The sequence below is a fragment of the Pleurodeles waltl genome, chromosome 11 (genome assembly GCF_031143425.1).
Source record: "Pleurodeles waltl isolate 20211129_DDA chromosome 11, aPleWal1.hap1.20221129, whole genome shotgun sequence".
NCBI classification, from domain to species: Eukaryota; Metazoa; Chordata; class Amphibia; order Caudata; family Salamandridae; genus Pleurodeles; species Pleurodeles waltl.
The window spans coordinates 955,464,573-955,481,221 of record NC_090450.1 but is presented as its reverse complement, the minus strand read 5'-3'; the positions used below and the strand labels follow the sequence as shown (position 1 = coordinate 955,481,221).

The window sequence follows — 16,649 nt, the reverse complement described above, 5'->3', positions numbered from 1 at the left end:
CGCGCTCCGTGCGCGGCGAGCACCGTGACCCAATTCTGGGTCTCCGGCCTCGCCGCGCCCTAATAACAGCGTGCAGCCAGAGAAAAGGGCTGCCGCGGGCGCCGCGACCCGGGCCGCGGCTTCCCCCGCGGCCCGGCCAGGAGCTGCGGTTCGGCCGGGAGGCGCCGCAGCGGCCCGCAGCGCAACAGCAGGGGAGTGACTCCTTCACTACAAGGGAGATGCCTTCTTGCTTCTTGGATGCACAGAGTGCTTGTGACCCTGGATGATGCACAGCCACAGATGTTGTAGAATTCTTGCAGGAGCTACTGAAACAATGTTACAGTGGGAGCCCTCCCAACTCGATACAGTCTTGTTTTGGTTCCAAAAGCAGACCGGCAGTGGTTCCAAGGCCAGGAGCAGACAATGTCTTCCAGAGAGTACATTGCAGAGTCTTGCTCGATAAATCCAAGGACCCACCCTCTGGGGAGCCCTTAAGTAACCCTAAAAGGGGGTTGGTCACTCTCTGTATTGACCCACCTGTCAGAGGGGGTCAGGGACTTCATCTACCTGGCCAAACCAGTCAGATGCTCCCAGGGGCCTCTGCACATCTTGGATTCAAGATGGCCGATTCAAGTGGCTACCTGGCAGAGCTCTGGGCACCTACCTAGGGGAGGAGCAGGACAGGTGGGTGGTCTGTCCTTTGATTGATTTTGCACCAGAGTGGGAACTGGGGGTTCCTGAACTGGTGCAAACCGGATTATGTAAGAAGGGCACTAAATGTACCATTCAAAGCAGTCTGGTGGTGCTCAGAGGCCACCCCAGCCCAGATACACCTATTTCAAAGGGGGAGGTGGTCACACCTCTTCCTTGCAGGAAATCCTTTGTTCTGCCTTGCTCTGCTTGAGCTAAGCTCAGCAGCAGGAGGATAGAACAGTGTCTGGGGATGGCAACAGCGAGGGCTGGTAGACACACCCCGTAAGTCTGTACAGGCAGAACTGGGGGATCCTCTAAGGAACCCCCAAAGTACATGGTATCATGCAACTAGCACTGGAATCGGTGTAGTTGCATTATTCCAACATGTTTGATACCAAACATGCCTAGGTCCGGAGAAGCCATTATGTAGTTGGACCACTCGTGTTGACCAGTGTCCACTACATACCTTAAGATGGCTTCCCTGCACTTACAAAGTAATGGAATGGAGTCTGGGGTTTGGAGGGGTGCCCTGCTCATGCAGGGGTACCCTCACACTTAGGGACATGCACCATGCTCTTGGGCTGAAGGGCCTATTAGAGAGGTGACTTATAGGCATGCACCATTTCATGCAGGCTGCAATGGCAAGCCTGTAGACAGTTTGCATGGGATCCCATGGGTGGCATAATAGATGTTGCAGCCTATGGGAGACCCCTGGTGTACCAATTCCCTGGGTACCTAATTACCATATAATATGGACTTATATGGGTGCACCAATATGCCAACTGTGGGTGTAAATGTTTATCAGCAACCAAATTTAGAGGAGAGAGCACAGCCACTGGGGTCCTGATTAGCAGGATCCCAGTACGCTACATTCTAAACACACTGACACCAGGCAAAAAGTGGGGGTAACTTTGTCAGAAACATGCTACTTTCCTACAGAGATGTCATTCTTCAGATGACAATGAACACTTATTTTTACCTTTCTATGGCTTTATTTTTGGATTGACTTTTGTTGTAGGATCTTTTGGCTAGAGTTTTGTCAGCAAGTATTAAGAAGATAATTACATCTCATCATACAACAGTGAAAATGACTTTGCAACTGGAAGATGCTTAACAATGCCCCTTGTTGGAAAAGAATAGAGCAGACTGCGGTATGAATAATTCAATTCAGCAAAGTTCATTGCTTTCAATGGAGAAGGAATTTTGGATTAGTAAAGTGCATCCTACTGTTCATATGGAAAACATTATGTTGTATGATGGTGCAAGTCACTTAATGCATTGCGGGTGCACCATTTTGGAGTAACTGCAGTTAATAACAGGAAATTATCCGAGAGTTTATTTTTCCAGTTACTTTTATAATTGGCCAGCAGTGACTGGAGTGCAGGGGAGGATTGTGAATTCTTGAAACTATAAGTTGAACAATAGGGAATGCATAAATGTTAAGAAGTTAAAGCAGGTTCTGCACGCCTGACTTGAAAAGGTAGGCATACCTGAATCCTTGAAGTAAGAGAAAATTGTCTAATTTTTTCTTTTGGCAAGTATTGTGAGGTGGTCTGCTGGGAGTCATAAGTTACTATTCAATGAAGATAATTATGGTTTTAAATGAGGGTTTCAGGCTTCTTTGGAGGATTAGGTATTGAAATAGGTTTCCCGGAGTATTTTTATTTAAAAAAGACTGATCTTAATCTAAAATCTAGATCTAAAGGAATGGTATTGGGAGTTTTTTGGACAACAAGAGGAATGCCTAACTTGTGTGTAAGGGGTTCTAACATTTGTTAGTGATGCAATAGTCTGCATAAGCATGAGTTTTGGAGTAACTGACGATAGTAGGCCTGTGGACGGAAGTCTTAGTTTACATGCTCCTTGTTGGAAAGTTGTTCAGGACTCAGATTCCAACCACAACAAATTAACAGTACCAATTTTACAGATGCATGGGGAGTTATTGAATTGTATTGTTATGTTTTCTGGATCATTCTAGAACACAGAGTTCGGTTTTCTAGACCCTTTCTCAGTAAGGACTCAGTAGCTATTCCAACACGAGACGGAAAATTTGTTGGACTGCAATCACCCCACAACCCACTGAGCAATGTCAGTGAGATGCGTTTCAGGTAACAAATAGCCCTCCATTTTGGAACACAGTAGCTAATGGCAGCTACCACTCATCTGCCAAAGCTGATTTCCACCTTCAGCCCCAAATGTGTGCCGCGCATTTTCAGGGCTGACATGTTTTTTAGTAGATCATTATGGCACTAGATTCCCTCTTTCCCTTAAGTACAGAGTTGGAAAGAGGCTTGGAATTTGTGAAGTTGGACAGTTGTCAGAAAACGCAGGGTAGGGATACTTGAAGTGAACCTTTGTATCCCCAAAAATGGCAAAAGGCAAAAAGGATAGGAGGGATGCCTGAGGGAAAATATGCCCGATGGCGACATTTCCATGATTCCTCTTATAGGTAACTTGCTTACTTCATCTCATCCAGCCACCCTTCACTAGTTCCTAGTGGCCAAGCAGGGAGTTTTTAACTGTCTGTATAAGTCAGTGTCCTGCAAAGGAAAGATCTTCTCTTTATTTATCGGTGACTTTATACTCTCTTTTTACAGCTCCAAGGTCTGTTTCTCTCACGCTCTTTCGTGTACCAAATATAAACAGATCAACATGAGTGGCCAGTTATTTCTTTATTTTCTGGCCATCAAGCACTGGAATACTTTTCTGCAATGTCTTTCCTTTGAACAGAAGTACTTAGCCTTTCAGAAAAGGCTTAAAACTTAGCTTTTTCAAAAGTAGTCATCCTGATTTCATGGCTTCTACTCGCTGAACTAGGACATCATTTTTATGGTTATAGTATGCTTCAGAAGTAGTCTTCATTAATTGATAACATTATCACTGACTGCTCAAGACTCGACTCCATGAATGAGTGACTGATGATACAGTGTTCAGAGTGGAAGCAGGATCACCCCAAATCAGGTGAATCTCCTTAAGGGGAGAAAAATGAGCCGCACCTAGGGCCAGATGTATCAAAGGGTTTTTCCCATTCTGTGTCAATGGGAAAATGTGTTCGTACATATGGCCACTAATTCCTTTCACTGCACAAACTGCAGGCCACACAAAATAGCAAATATTTAATTTTTCAAATATAAAACGAACAGGCTAATCTGGTAGACGTGATCTAGTATTTAACACATGAAATGCAACTGGCTCTGTCTTGCAGGTTATTTCAAAGTGCAAAAAGGTGAAACACTAGGAAGTTTTGTGTGAGGAGGACACACAAGGTCTTCTGGGTAGTCATTTAGAGGACATGGCAGAAGGGCTTTGGCATTATTGTTCGTTAAGATCTTGTTGGTTAGGTCCGTGGTCTGCGTCTGGTTGTCGCTCTGTTGGGTCTTCAGGCAAAGGGTTGTAATTGGGGTCCTCTTCTGGTACCTCAAAGATGAGCTTCCTAATGGGAAAGAAGAAAACAGAAGTGAGCTCTTCACAAGTAGTACTCAGGCAGAGCTGGTCTTCTCCTCCTAAATTGCAAACAGAAATTGACTGCATTAATTTTTGTACTCAGGGTAGCATAATGCAACCCCAAGTGTTGGCTGTTTGTGAGAGTAAATGTATATAAATGCCATCTCTGATGACATCAATCCATCATCAATGATTTTATCTGCGGCTCATACACAGCACCCTGCATAAATAGGTATCTGAATACCATCTGCCGGCATGGCAAAAAGCCCCTTGTCTTTTGGTACAACAGGATCTAGGTTTACATAGCTCACAGTGGTGTTAGACACTCTGTAACAATCAAATATAAAACTCAAGGAGCCCTTTCTCTTGTAAAGTATGCATTTTCTTGCATAGTTTCTATGTTCTCAAAGGTACTGATCACCTACACACATACTACATACTGGGTCACGCCTCTTCTGTGGTTCTCCTGCCCAGTCCTCACATTGGCCTAAATGGAAGTGGGTCACCCTTGTCAGGCCTCTTTAAATCCTAAAGAGTGGCAGGCTTCTATTCGTAGTGTCCACTATCCTTTCACATACTAAATGTGGCAAACTTATGCAGATGGGCCTCCCTGAATGACTACTGGGCTTTGTAAGTGTGATCATATATCAAACACGCTTCATTGGTTACAAGTTAAAAAATGCATGCAACTGACGGTACTTTGCTTAGTCCAGAGAACATTTTATAGATCAGACCCTGCCTTGCTCTCTGATCTACTTGTCCTATACAAGCCTGCTCTTTCGCTGCTTCCCTAATAGCTGCACTTATGTGCCCCTGTCGCACTGGCTCGCCTGCATGTTTGTCAGAACAACCTCCATATTTCCAGGCAGTGCATCTGTGTTGTAAAATGACACACAGAATGTAATGTAGAAATTAAAGGGCAGGCGGAGGGTGGGCAGGGTGCACAAGTGAGTGTCAGAGGAATGAAACACCTCTGACTTTTCAGACGGAATGTTCCAAGCCTAGTGAAAAATGTGGTATTTATTGGTTTTAACTAACAAGCACTTTTCCCCTGCAGCAAGGTTTCACTGGTAGAAATGGGTTAAAACTGAAATCCAGAAAGCAGGATTACACGAAGGACATACTTGTGCCTGAATAGTGTTGATGGAGACTTCCAAGTAATGTAAAGTCTGAACTGGAGTACGTGCGGACATGTTGTGGTTGACATGAAGCCCGGATCTTTGAAGGAGATCACAGGTCCAGTTGAAATTACGTTTGGCTTCTTGAGAAGCTGACACCTTTATGAGTCAATCGACTAGGCATGGGTAGATGAAGATTTGGTACTTCCTGAGATGTGTCTCCACTACAACCAAGCACTTTGAGAATGTTCTGGGTGCTGACTTTAGGCCAAATGGAAGAACTTTGTACTGATAGTGGTCCTGCCCCACAACGAACCTCAAGAACTTTCACTGCTTTATTGTAATGTGAAAATATGCCAAGCTCCCTGGTGTAATTGGGAGTAGATTTGATGTAATGCCAGCATCTGGAACTTTTCTTGCCAAATCTCCTTGTTGGCTATTTTGAGGTTGAGTATGGGTCTGAATTCACTCTTGTCTTTCTTTTTCACCAGGAAGTACCTGGAGTAAATGCCTGTCACATGTAGTCTGTGAGGGATAGCTTCCACCACCTTCTCCTGCAAGAGGATGTTGACTTCCAACCGTAGCAATAGGAGATGGAAACTGGATGGTTTCGGATGTATGGACAGTGGCAGGCTGGTAAACGAGACAATAGGCATTTTGCACAATATTCAGAACCCAGGCATCTTGCATGATGTTTTGCCACATAATGAGAAATGATTACCCCTAGCGGAGTGGTTAATGGAAGAGGGGTAAGGAAGGACTCATGGCTTGGATGTTGTTGCTTGTTTACCTCGTTAAGCAGGCTGTTTGGTACAGCATCCTATCATTAGCTTTCGTGGCTGTTATTACGTTTTTTTGTGTTGTTGCTGAGATTGACCTGAATACTAATGAGGGGTCTGAACCCTCCGAGGGTACAAAAGGCATTGGTAGGGTCTGAAAGATTTCCTCTGCTCTTTTGGTTTCTCTAGAACCACCGCTTTAATGATTTCCATTTCACTTTGGTTTCAATTGCACTTTTCATGCGTGCCATCTCATCAATGTAACTTCCGAAGAGAGTGGAACCTGAGAATTGTAAGTTCTGGGTCCATTGCTGAGACTCTGGGTTGAGAGATGTTAGACCAAACCAAGAATGTCTTGTAGGGCCACTCTGTGACAATATTCATGTGCAACTAAAAGGGAAGAATCCGCGGCTGCAATTATCACCTGATTAGAGACCACTGCACCCTCACTGACTATTTCCATGAGATCCTCCTGTTTGTCTCTGGGAAGATGTTCAGCAAAATGCTGAATGGAGTCCCAGAGGGTTCTGTTGTATCTGCACAAGAGAGCGGTTGCACTAGCTGCTTTCATTGTTTTTGTGGCAGTGCTGCAGACTTGCGACCTGCAAAGTCCAGCTTCTTACTCTCCTTATCATGAGGAACAGATAATGGAGAAGTGGAGTGGTGCTTTTTAGCGGGTAAAATTACAACAGAGTCTGGAAGAGGATCATTGTGGTGGAATAGAGGATCTTGATCCGGAGGCCGGTATTTCTTTTGTAGCCTTGACAGAGCAGCCTTAACTGTGTCCGGGGTCAAACACAGTTCTATGGCTGGTTCTATGAGGCCAGGGAATGGCAGTAGTGGTCTTGAGGCTGTCTGCTGGTGTAGTGTCTTGAATATTACAGATGTGGAGGGTGTAGGTACCAAAAGTAAATAGTGTATCACTCTCCTATACATTTAGGAAATCAGCTCAATCCTGGACGGACAGAGACTTCAAAATTGGATATGTAAAGCTTTTTTCTTCTTTAATGACAATCAAAATATATTCTCAATATATATTTATATATATATATATATATATATATATATATATATATATATATATATATATATATATTCAAAAACGTATACAATATTTTAATCATTAATCATTTAAGCCCCCCTTCACCAAATCATCTTAAAAAAATAAAGACAGACAAGACCATAAACAAATCACCATACACAACAACACATATCTCATACAAATAGAGCGTTATATCAAAAAGCATTAAAATCACAAATATTTGTCCATGTATATATATAACTCATGACTGAATGGAATCAAAGATGTTCTCCCAAATAGTTCAATAATTCCATATCAAAATAAGTGTCATATCAATCAGTGCTGATGATATCAGTTCACGTATTCACTGACACAGCTCAATCCAGTGAGTCTTAGAGATATAGGGGGTGATTCTAATTCTGGCGGGCGGCGGAGGCCGCCCGCCAGAATTCCGCCCCCATAATACCGCTCCGCGGTCAGAAGACCGCGGAGGGTATTATGAGTTTTTCCCTGGGCTGGCGGGCGGTCTCCAAAAGACCGCCCGCCAGCCCAGGGAAAAACTCCCTTCCCACGAGGATGCCGGCTCGTAATCGAGCCGGCGGAGTGGGAAGGTGCGACGGGTGCAGTAGCACCCGTCGCGTATTTCAGTGTCTGCAAGGCAGACACTGAAATACCTTGCGGGGCCCTCTTACGGGGGCCCCTGCCGTGCCCATGCCATTGGCATGGGCACGGCAGGGGCCCCCAGGGGCTCCGCGACCCCCCCTACCGCCATCCAGTTCATGGCGGCTTTCCCGCCATGAACAGGATGGCGGTAGGGGGGGTCAGAATCCCCCATGGCGGCGCAGCTTGCTGCGCCGCCATGGGGGATTCTGAGGGCAGCGGTAAACCGGCGGGAGACCGCCGGTTTACCCTTTCTGACCGCGGCCAAAGCGCCGCGGTCAGAATGCCCTGCGGGGCACCGCCGGCCTGTCGGCGGTGCTCCCGCCGACCCTCGCCCCGGCAGTCAAAGCCCGCCGGGGTTAGAATCAGCCCCATAGTCCATTACATTAGATGTCGTTCAGTTCATGTTCAAACTGTTGTTTACTAGATGTTTGAAATTAGTTAATGTCTATGATTCTAATTAGATACAGAATTGAAGAGAAGATTTTGTGCATTACTAAGGATTGACTGCCCTGATGAAGGTGGCTGTGAGTAAGGTGTATGGATTCTGACGTGTAAGTCCACCGAAACGCGCGTCGGCAAGTTTGATGGCACATACATGAACTGAACGACATGTAATGGACTATATCTCTAAGACACTGGATTGAGCAGTGTCAGTGAATACGTGAACTGATATCATCAGCACTGATTTATATGACACTTATTTTGATATGGAATTATTGAACTATTTGGGAGAACATCTTTGATTCCATTCAGTCATGAGTTACATATATATACATGGACACATATTTGTGATTTTAATGCTTTTTGATGTAACACTCTATTTGTATGTGATATGTGTTGTTGTGTATGGTGATTTGTCTGGTCTTGTCTGTCTTTATTGTTTTAAGATGATTTGGTGAAGGGGGGCTTAAATGATTAATGATTAAAATATTGTATATGTTTTTGAATATATATGGAAAATGTCACTTACCCAGTGTACATCTGTTCGTGGCATGAGACGCTGCAGATTCACATGCTGTGCATTATCCTGCCATCTAGTGTTGGGCTCGGAGTGTTACAAGTTGTTTTTCTTTGAAGAAGTCTTTTCGAGTTACGAGACCGAGGGACTCCTCCCTCTCGGCTCCATTGCGCATGGGCGTCGACTCCATCTTAGATTGTTTTTCCCGCAGAGGGTGAGGTAGGATTTGTGTATATAGTAAAGGTGCCCATGCAATGGAGTAAGTATGTATGTACATAATGTGATTATAAGTGATATATATTTACAAATTTACAAATGTACAAGTTTTATCAACATATAATATATAGTTCTCATCAACTTAAAACGGCTACAGGCTCCCGGGGAGGCAGCATCTCATGCCACGAACAGATGTACACTGGGTAAGTGACAATTTCCGTTCGATGGCATGTGTAGCTGCAGATACACATGCTGTGCATAGACTAGTAAGCAGTTACTCCCCAAAAGCGGTGGCTTAGCCTGTAGGAGTTGAAGTTGTTTGAAATAATGTTTGTAATACTGCCTGTCCTACTGTGGCTTGTTGTGTTGTTAACACATCTACACAGTAGTGTTTTGTGAATGTATGAGGCGTAGACCATGTGGCTGCCTTACATATTTCTGTCATAGGTATATTTCCTAGAAAGGCCATTGTGGCGCCTTTTTTCCTAGTGGAGTGTGCCTTTGGGGTAATAGGCAGTTCTCTCTTTGCTTTAATAAAGCAGGCTTGAATACATTTCACTATCCATCTGGCAATGCCTTGTTTGGATATTGGATTTCCTGCATGAGGTTTTTGGAAGGCTACAAACAATTGTTTTGTCTTGCAAAATTGTTTTGTTCTATCAATGTAATACATTAGTGCTCTTTTAATGTCTAATGTATGTAAGGCTCTTTCGGCTACTGAGTCTGGCTGTGGAAAAAAGACTGGGAGTTCCACTGTTTGGTTTAGGTGGAACAGTGAAATAACTTTTGGTAAAAATTTTGGATTTGTGCGTAGAACCACTTTATGTTTGTGTATTTGTATAAAGGGTTCTTGTATAGTAAATGCTTGTATTTCCCTTACTCTTCTAAGAGATGTGATTGCTATTAGGAAGGCAACTTTCCAGGTTAAGTACTGCATTTCACAAGAGTGCATGGGTTCAAATGGTGGACCCATGAGTCGTGTTAATACAATATTAAGGTTCCATGAGGGAACTGGTGGTGTTCTTGGGGGTATGATTCTCTTTAGACCCTCCATAAATGCTTTGATGACTGGGATTCTAAAGAGTGATGTTGAATGTGTATTCTGCAGATAAGCAGATATTGCTGTGAGATGTATTTTAATGGACGAAAAAGCAAGATTTGATTTTTGTAAGTGTAATAGGTAGCTTACAATGTCTTTTGTGGACGCATGTAGTGGTTGAATTTGATTATTATGGCAGTAATAAACAAATCTTTTCCATTTATTTGCGTAACAATGTCTTGTAGTAGGTTTTCTTGCTTGTTTAATGACCTCCATACATTCTTGTCTAAGGTCTTGATGTCCAAATTCTAAGATTTCAGGAGCCAGATTGCTAGATTGAGCGATGCTGGATTCGGGTGTCTGATCTGTTGTTTGTGTTGAGTTAACAGATCTGGTCTGTTTGGTAGTTTGATATGAGGGACTACTGACAGCTCTAATAGTGTTGTGTACCATGGCTGGCGTGCCCAAGTTGGTGCTATTATTATTAGTTTGAGTTTGTTTTGACTCAATTTGTTTACTACATACGGAAGGAGTGGGAGGGGGGAAAAGCGTAAGCAATTATCCCTGACCAACTCATCCATAACGCATTGCCCTTGGAGTGAGGATGCGTATACCTGGACGCGAAGTTTTGGTATTTTGCATTTTCTTTTGTTGCGAATAGGTCTATTCGTGGTGTTCCCCAGCTTTGAAAGTAAGTTTGTAGTATCTGGGGATGAATTTCCCATTCGTGGGTTTGTTGGTGATCTCGACTGAGATTGTTGGCTAACTGGTTTTGAATTCCTGGGATGTATTGTGCTATTAGGCGAATGTGATTGTGAATCGCCCAATGCCAAATTCTTTGTGCTAAGAGACACAGCTGTGATGAGTGTGTCCCTCCCTGTTTGTTTAGGTAATACATTGTTGTCATGTTGTCTGTTTTGACAAGAATGTGTTTGTGGGCTACGATCGGTTGAAATGCTTTCAATGCTAGAAATACTGCTAGCAGTTCAAGGTGATTTATATGAAGTTGGCTCTGTTGAGCGTCCCATTGTCCCTGAATGCTGTGCTGGTTGACGTGTGCTCCCCACCCTACCATGGAAGCATCTGTTGTGATCACAAATTGAGGCACAGGGTCTTGGAATGGCCGCCCTTCGTTTAAATTTATAGGATTCCACCATTGAAGTGAGGAGTGTGTTTGGCGGTCTATCAACACTAGATCTTGAAGTTGACCCTGTGCTTGTGTCCATTGTGTTGCTAGGCACTGTTGTAAGGGCCGCATGTGTAGTCTTGCGTTTGGGACAATGGCAATGCATGAGGACATCATGCCTAGAAGTTTCATCACAAACCTCACTTGATAGTGTTGGTTTGGGTGCATGTTTAGTATTACATTTTGGAATGCTTGTACCCTTTGTGGATTTGGAGTGGCAATCCCTTTTTGTGGGTTGATTGTTGCTCCAAAGTATTGTTGTATTTGACACGGTTGTAGATGTGATTTCTGGTAGTTTATAGAGAACCCTAGCTTGTGAAGGCTTTCTATGACGTATTTTGTGTGTTGAAAACACTGTTCTTGAGTGCTGGTTTTTATTAACCAATCGTCTAAGTAAGGAAATACGTGCATGTGCTGCCTCCTGATATGAGCAGCTACTACCGCAAGGCATTTTGTGAATACTCTTGGTGCTGTTGTTATCCCGAACGGTAACACTTTGAATTGGTAATGCACACCTTGGATTACAAACCTTAAGTATTTCCTGTGGGAAGGATGTATGGGTATGTGGAAGTAAGCATCCTTGAGATCTAATGTTGACATGTAGTCCTGTTGTTTGAGCAAGGGAATCACGTCTTGAAGTGTCACCATGTGAAAGTGATCTGATTTGATGTAAAGATTTAGGCCCTCATTCCAACCCTGGCAGCGGCGGTAGCCGCCCGCCAGGCGGGAACCGGCATTTGGCCGCCATGCGGCCAAAATACCGCTTCCCTCATTCCGACATTCCCGCTGGGCCGGCGGGCGCTAACCAAGTTAGCGCCGGCCGGCCCAGCGGGAATGGGGGCCGCAACACAGGAGCCGGCTCCGAATGGAGCCGGCGGTGTTGCGGCGGTGCGACGGGTGCAGTTGCACCCGTCGCGCTTTTCACTGTCTGTTAGGCAGACAGTGAAAAGCTTCATGGGGCCCTGTTAGGGGGCCCCTGCACTGCCCATGCCTGTGGCATGGGCAGTGCAGGGGCCCCCAGGGGCCCCAGGACACCCCTTACCGCCAGCCTCTTCCTGGCGGTGAAAACCGTGAGAAACAGGGTGGCGGTAAGGGGGTCAGAATCCCCAGGGCAGCGCTGCTTGCAGCGCTGCCCTGGCGGATTCGCCCAGCCGGGGCAAAAACGGCGGGAAACCGCCGGCCCCGGTTTTCTGACCGCGGCTTTACCGCCGCGGTCAGAATGGGCTTGGAAGCACCGCCAGCCTGTTGGCGGTGCTTCCGTCATTCGTGGCCCTGGCGGTCTTGGACCGCCAGGGTCAGAATTACCCCCTTAGTGTTCTGAGGTCTAATATAGGTCTCAGTGTTTTGTTCTTTTTGGGAATTAGGAAATACAGGGAGTAAACACCTGTTCCTTTTTGATGATTGGGTACTAGTTCTATTGCTTCTTTTTGTAACAGCGCTTGGACTTCTAGTTGTAACAGATCTAAGTGCTGTTTGGACATGTTGTGTGCTCTTGGAGGCACATTTGGTGGTATTTGTAGGAACTCTATGCAATAACCATGTTGGATAATGGCTAGGACCCACAAGTCTGTAGTTATGTCTTTCCAATTTTGGTAATAATCTGTGGGTCTCCCCCCACTGGTGCTGTGTGTTGGGGGTTTGTGACGTTGGAGTCACTGTATAGTTTGTGGAGTTTTTGGGCTTTGGAATTTCCCTCTTGTTTTAGGGAACTGTCCACCCCTATATTGTTCCCGGAAGCCTCCTCTTTGGTATTGGCCCTGGTATGTGGTTCTGGCCTGTGAGGTAGAGGGTTCTGTGCTTTGGGCCCGAAACCCCCCTCTAAAGTGTGGCTTCCTAAAAGTGCCTCTGCTCTGTGGGGAGTAGAGCGCGCCCATGGCTTTAGCCGTGTCAGTGTCCTTCTTTTGTTTGTCTATTGCTGTATCCACCTCCGGCCCAAACAACTGTTGTCCATTGAATGGCATATTCAGCACAGCCGGCTGGATCTCTGGCTTAAATCCGGAGGTACGTAGCCACGCGTGTCTCCGAATGGTGACCGCTGTGTTTACTGTTCTGTCCGCCATGGCTGCTGCGTCCATAGCCGACCTTATTTGATTGTTGGAGATGGTCTGGCCCTCCTCTACAACCTGTTGGGCACGCTTCTGGAATTCTTTGGGAAGGTGTTCAATGAAATGTTGCATTTTGTCCCAATGTGCCCTGTCGTATCTTGCCAATAGGGCCTGTGAATTGGCAATTCTCCATTGATTGGCTGCCTGTGCTGCCACCATTTTGCCTGCAGCATCGAATTTCTGACTTTCTTTGTCGGGTGGTGGTGCGTCCCCAGAAGTTTGTGAGTTTGCCCTTTTTCAGGCTGCTCCCACTCCCACTGAATCAGGAGTCAGCTGTTGCATAATGTATACAGGGTCCGTAGGGGGAGGTTAATATTTCTTTTCCACCCTAGGTGTTATGGCTCTGCTCTTGACTGGGTCTTTAAATACCTGTTTGGCATGTTTTAACATACCTGGTAACATTGGCAAACTTTGGTATTGGTTATGTGTTGATGACAGGGTATTGAACAAGAAGTCATCTTCTATAGGTTCTGAATGCAATGCTACGTTATGAAAAGTAGCTGCGCTGGAAACCACCTGCATGTAAGCAGTACTATCTTCCGGTGGTGATGGCCTTGCCGGGTAGCAATCCGGACTATTATCAGAGACTGGTGCATCGTACAGATCCCATGCATCTGGGTTATCTTGGCTCATCCCTGTGTGCGTTGGTGACTGCACCATTGGTGGTGTTGCTATTGGGGACAGATGTGGTGAGGCCGGTGGCGATGGCTGTGGAGAAAACTGTGGTGTTGGTTTTTCTTTAGCCACTTTTGCTTTTGGCTGCATTTCCGCCTCATGGAATGCGAGCTTCCGCTTCATTTTAATGGGGGGAAGTGTACTTATTTTCCCTGTGTCCTTCTGTATATGGAGCCTCCTCTGTGTATGGTCTGGCTCTCCCATCCCCAGTTCTTGTTCAAACCTGTGGCCTTGTAATTGTGAAGAAAGGCCCTGTTCCTCCGTATAGGAGCTTTGTTTTGGCTCCAAGGCTGGGTGTTTCGGCACCGAAACATTTCTGTAGTCTTTTTCGGCTCCGAAGAAACCTTTTTGGCTTTCGGGGTACCGATTTCTCAGTGCCGGATCTGGTCGGAGCCGGTATCTCGGTGGCGAGTATATTTGGAGCCGGTATCTCGACCGGAGTCGGATGTCTTCGGCTGCTGTGAAGCCTTTTTCGGTGCCAATACTTGGTCACCGTGCTTTCGGGTAAACCCATGGCCTGTCGGCGGTGGCGTCCCCTTGGCTTTCATGATTTTCGAGTGAGTTTTTGCCGGGGTTGGTTTACTCACGGTTTATTGCCTCATCGGCTGCTCACTCTCGGGCTCGTCCGAGTCCGAATCTGGAATGGAGAATGTCTCCTCTTCTTCGACGTCGGGTTGTCCGGCCGGTGTCGATGCCATTTGAAGCCTTCGAGCTCTCCGGTCCTGCAGCGTCTTATTCGACCGAAATGCTCGACAGGCCTCACACGTATCCTCTTTGTGTTCGTGGGACAAACACAAATTACAGACCACATGTTGGTCTGTATAAGGATACTTAGCGTGGCATTTAGGGCAGAAGCGGAATGGGGTCCGTTCCATGAGCCTTGAAGACACACGCGGTCGGGCCGACCAGGCCCCGCCGAGGAGTGGAAGCCCCGAAGGGCTGCCAGAGCTCTTCTTTTCTTCGGTGTCGATGTGCTATCACTAACCCGATACCGAGCGCAAACAATACAGTCAAATTTTCCGATTGTTAACTAACTTTTCCGAACCGAAACACGGAGCGAAGAGGAACACGTCCGAACCCAATGGCGGAAAAAAACCAATCTAAGATGGAGTCGACGCCCATGCGCAATGGAGCCGAAAGGGAGGAGTCCCTCGGTCTTGTGACTCGAAAAGACTTCTTCGAAGAAAAACAACTTGTAACACTCCGAGCCCAACACTAGATGGCAGGATAATGCACAGTATGTGTATCTGCAGCTACACATGCCATCGAACATATATATATATATATATTGAGAATATATTTTGATTGTCATTAAAGAAGAAAAAAGCTTTACATATCCAATATTGCAGTCTCTGTCCGTCCAGGATTGAGCTGATTTCCTAATTGTACAGGAGAGTGATACACTATTTACTTTTGGTACTTTTCCCTGAATCTCTCTCCTTATTTGGTTAGGGACCCTGCGCATTACTTGGTTGAGAGTGTAGGTACCAACATCTGTATATTAAGTTTGGCTGCCCCCATACTAGGACCTCTTGCAAGGTTGTAACGTCATCCAGTGGAGAGATATAAGGCACTGGAGAGTCACACAATGTTCGAGAATATCCTCTTGTAGAGGTGGAGGTAGTATCTCTATATCTATGATGGGATCTTGTGTAAGATATAGAGCATGATCTTGAGTGGTGTGACCTTTGCCGCCAATGAGAATGGCACGAAGATGTTGATGGGTGCCTGGAAACGTGGCTTCTGTGATGGCGAGAGCGGTGGAAAATCTGTGAGCACAATCTATTCCTTGGACTTGAAGTCTCCAAAGTTGGAACTGGTGCCATTGTGAGGGGCACTGTTGGTAGTGGTGGAGGAGGCAATGCCAATTGTGGTGGAGGCAATGTTGGTGGTGGAGGAGGCATAGGTGGAGGAGACAGCCATGAAGATGGTAACACAACTGGAGAAGGCAAATAAACTCTTAGATATTGAGAATCTGAAGATGAATAAATGTATCTCCTTTTCTTCCTTGTCTCCTGATGTCTCCTCGATGTCGACATTCTACTATGACGCCTCTACGTTGATCTGCTCCTCGATGTCGAGTTCCATCAATGTCTCAACATCGATCCACTCCTTCCGGACAAGACGTTCCTCGACATTGACCGTCGTCTGCGTGTCGATGGTGTATGGGCCTTCAACATTGAGTGTTGTTGCCTCAACGTCACTTTCTATTCATCAACCCAGCTCTTGACAGCGAACAGGTAGGAGCCGTACCTTTCTTGACAACGACCGGGACCAATGTAGTTTTTGTACAGAAATCCTCTTTTCGGATCTCCCACGTCCTTCCGAAGCTGACTGAAGAGCCCTGGTGGAAGACTGACCTTCCCCTCACTCTGAGGTCCCACCTCCAACCTGTGCTTGTGGTCACTGTCTCTCCTCAGTCCCATATAGGCGAATCTTCTCCCTTTCACATAAGGTGCATCGCGAAAAAGTTCCCACAGTGATGACATGAGTCAGGAACATGAGATGCTGGAATACAGAAAGACTTCATGAAGGACTGTTTGGGCTGCTTCCTCCCACAGGCAGGGCACTGGTCCAATAAAGAAGGCATTATGGGCCAGATGTAGCAAAATACAATTTTGCGAATTGCAAATTGCGAGTCAGACCGACTCGCAATTTGCAACTCGCAAAATTGTATGCAGAAAGGTGTCTCAGACACTTTCTGCGACTCGCTATGGGGTCGCAAAGACCCACCTCATGAATATTAATGAGGTGGGTAGCATTTTGCGACCCC

The 16,649-nt window shown here is 45.8% G+C and overlaps 1 protein-coding gene across 1 annotated transcript in view; it reads right to left on the bottom strand.

The window, feature by feature from the left end:
- Nucleotides 1–3,775: 3,775 nt before the first annotated feature.
- The window catches only part of DERL3 (derlin 3), a 157,397-nt gene continuing 144,523 nt past the window's right edge, over nt 3,776–16,649 (bottom strand). The window contains exon 7 of the mRNA XM_069215181.1: nt 3,776–4,105. Coding sequence (XP_069071282.1) covers nt 3,985–4,105 — 121 coding nt within the window. The 3' untranslated portion in view covers nt 3,776–3,984. The remainder of the gene's footprint in view (nt 4,106–16,649) is intronic.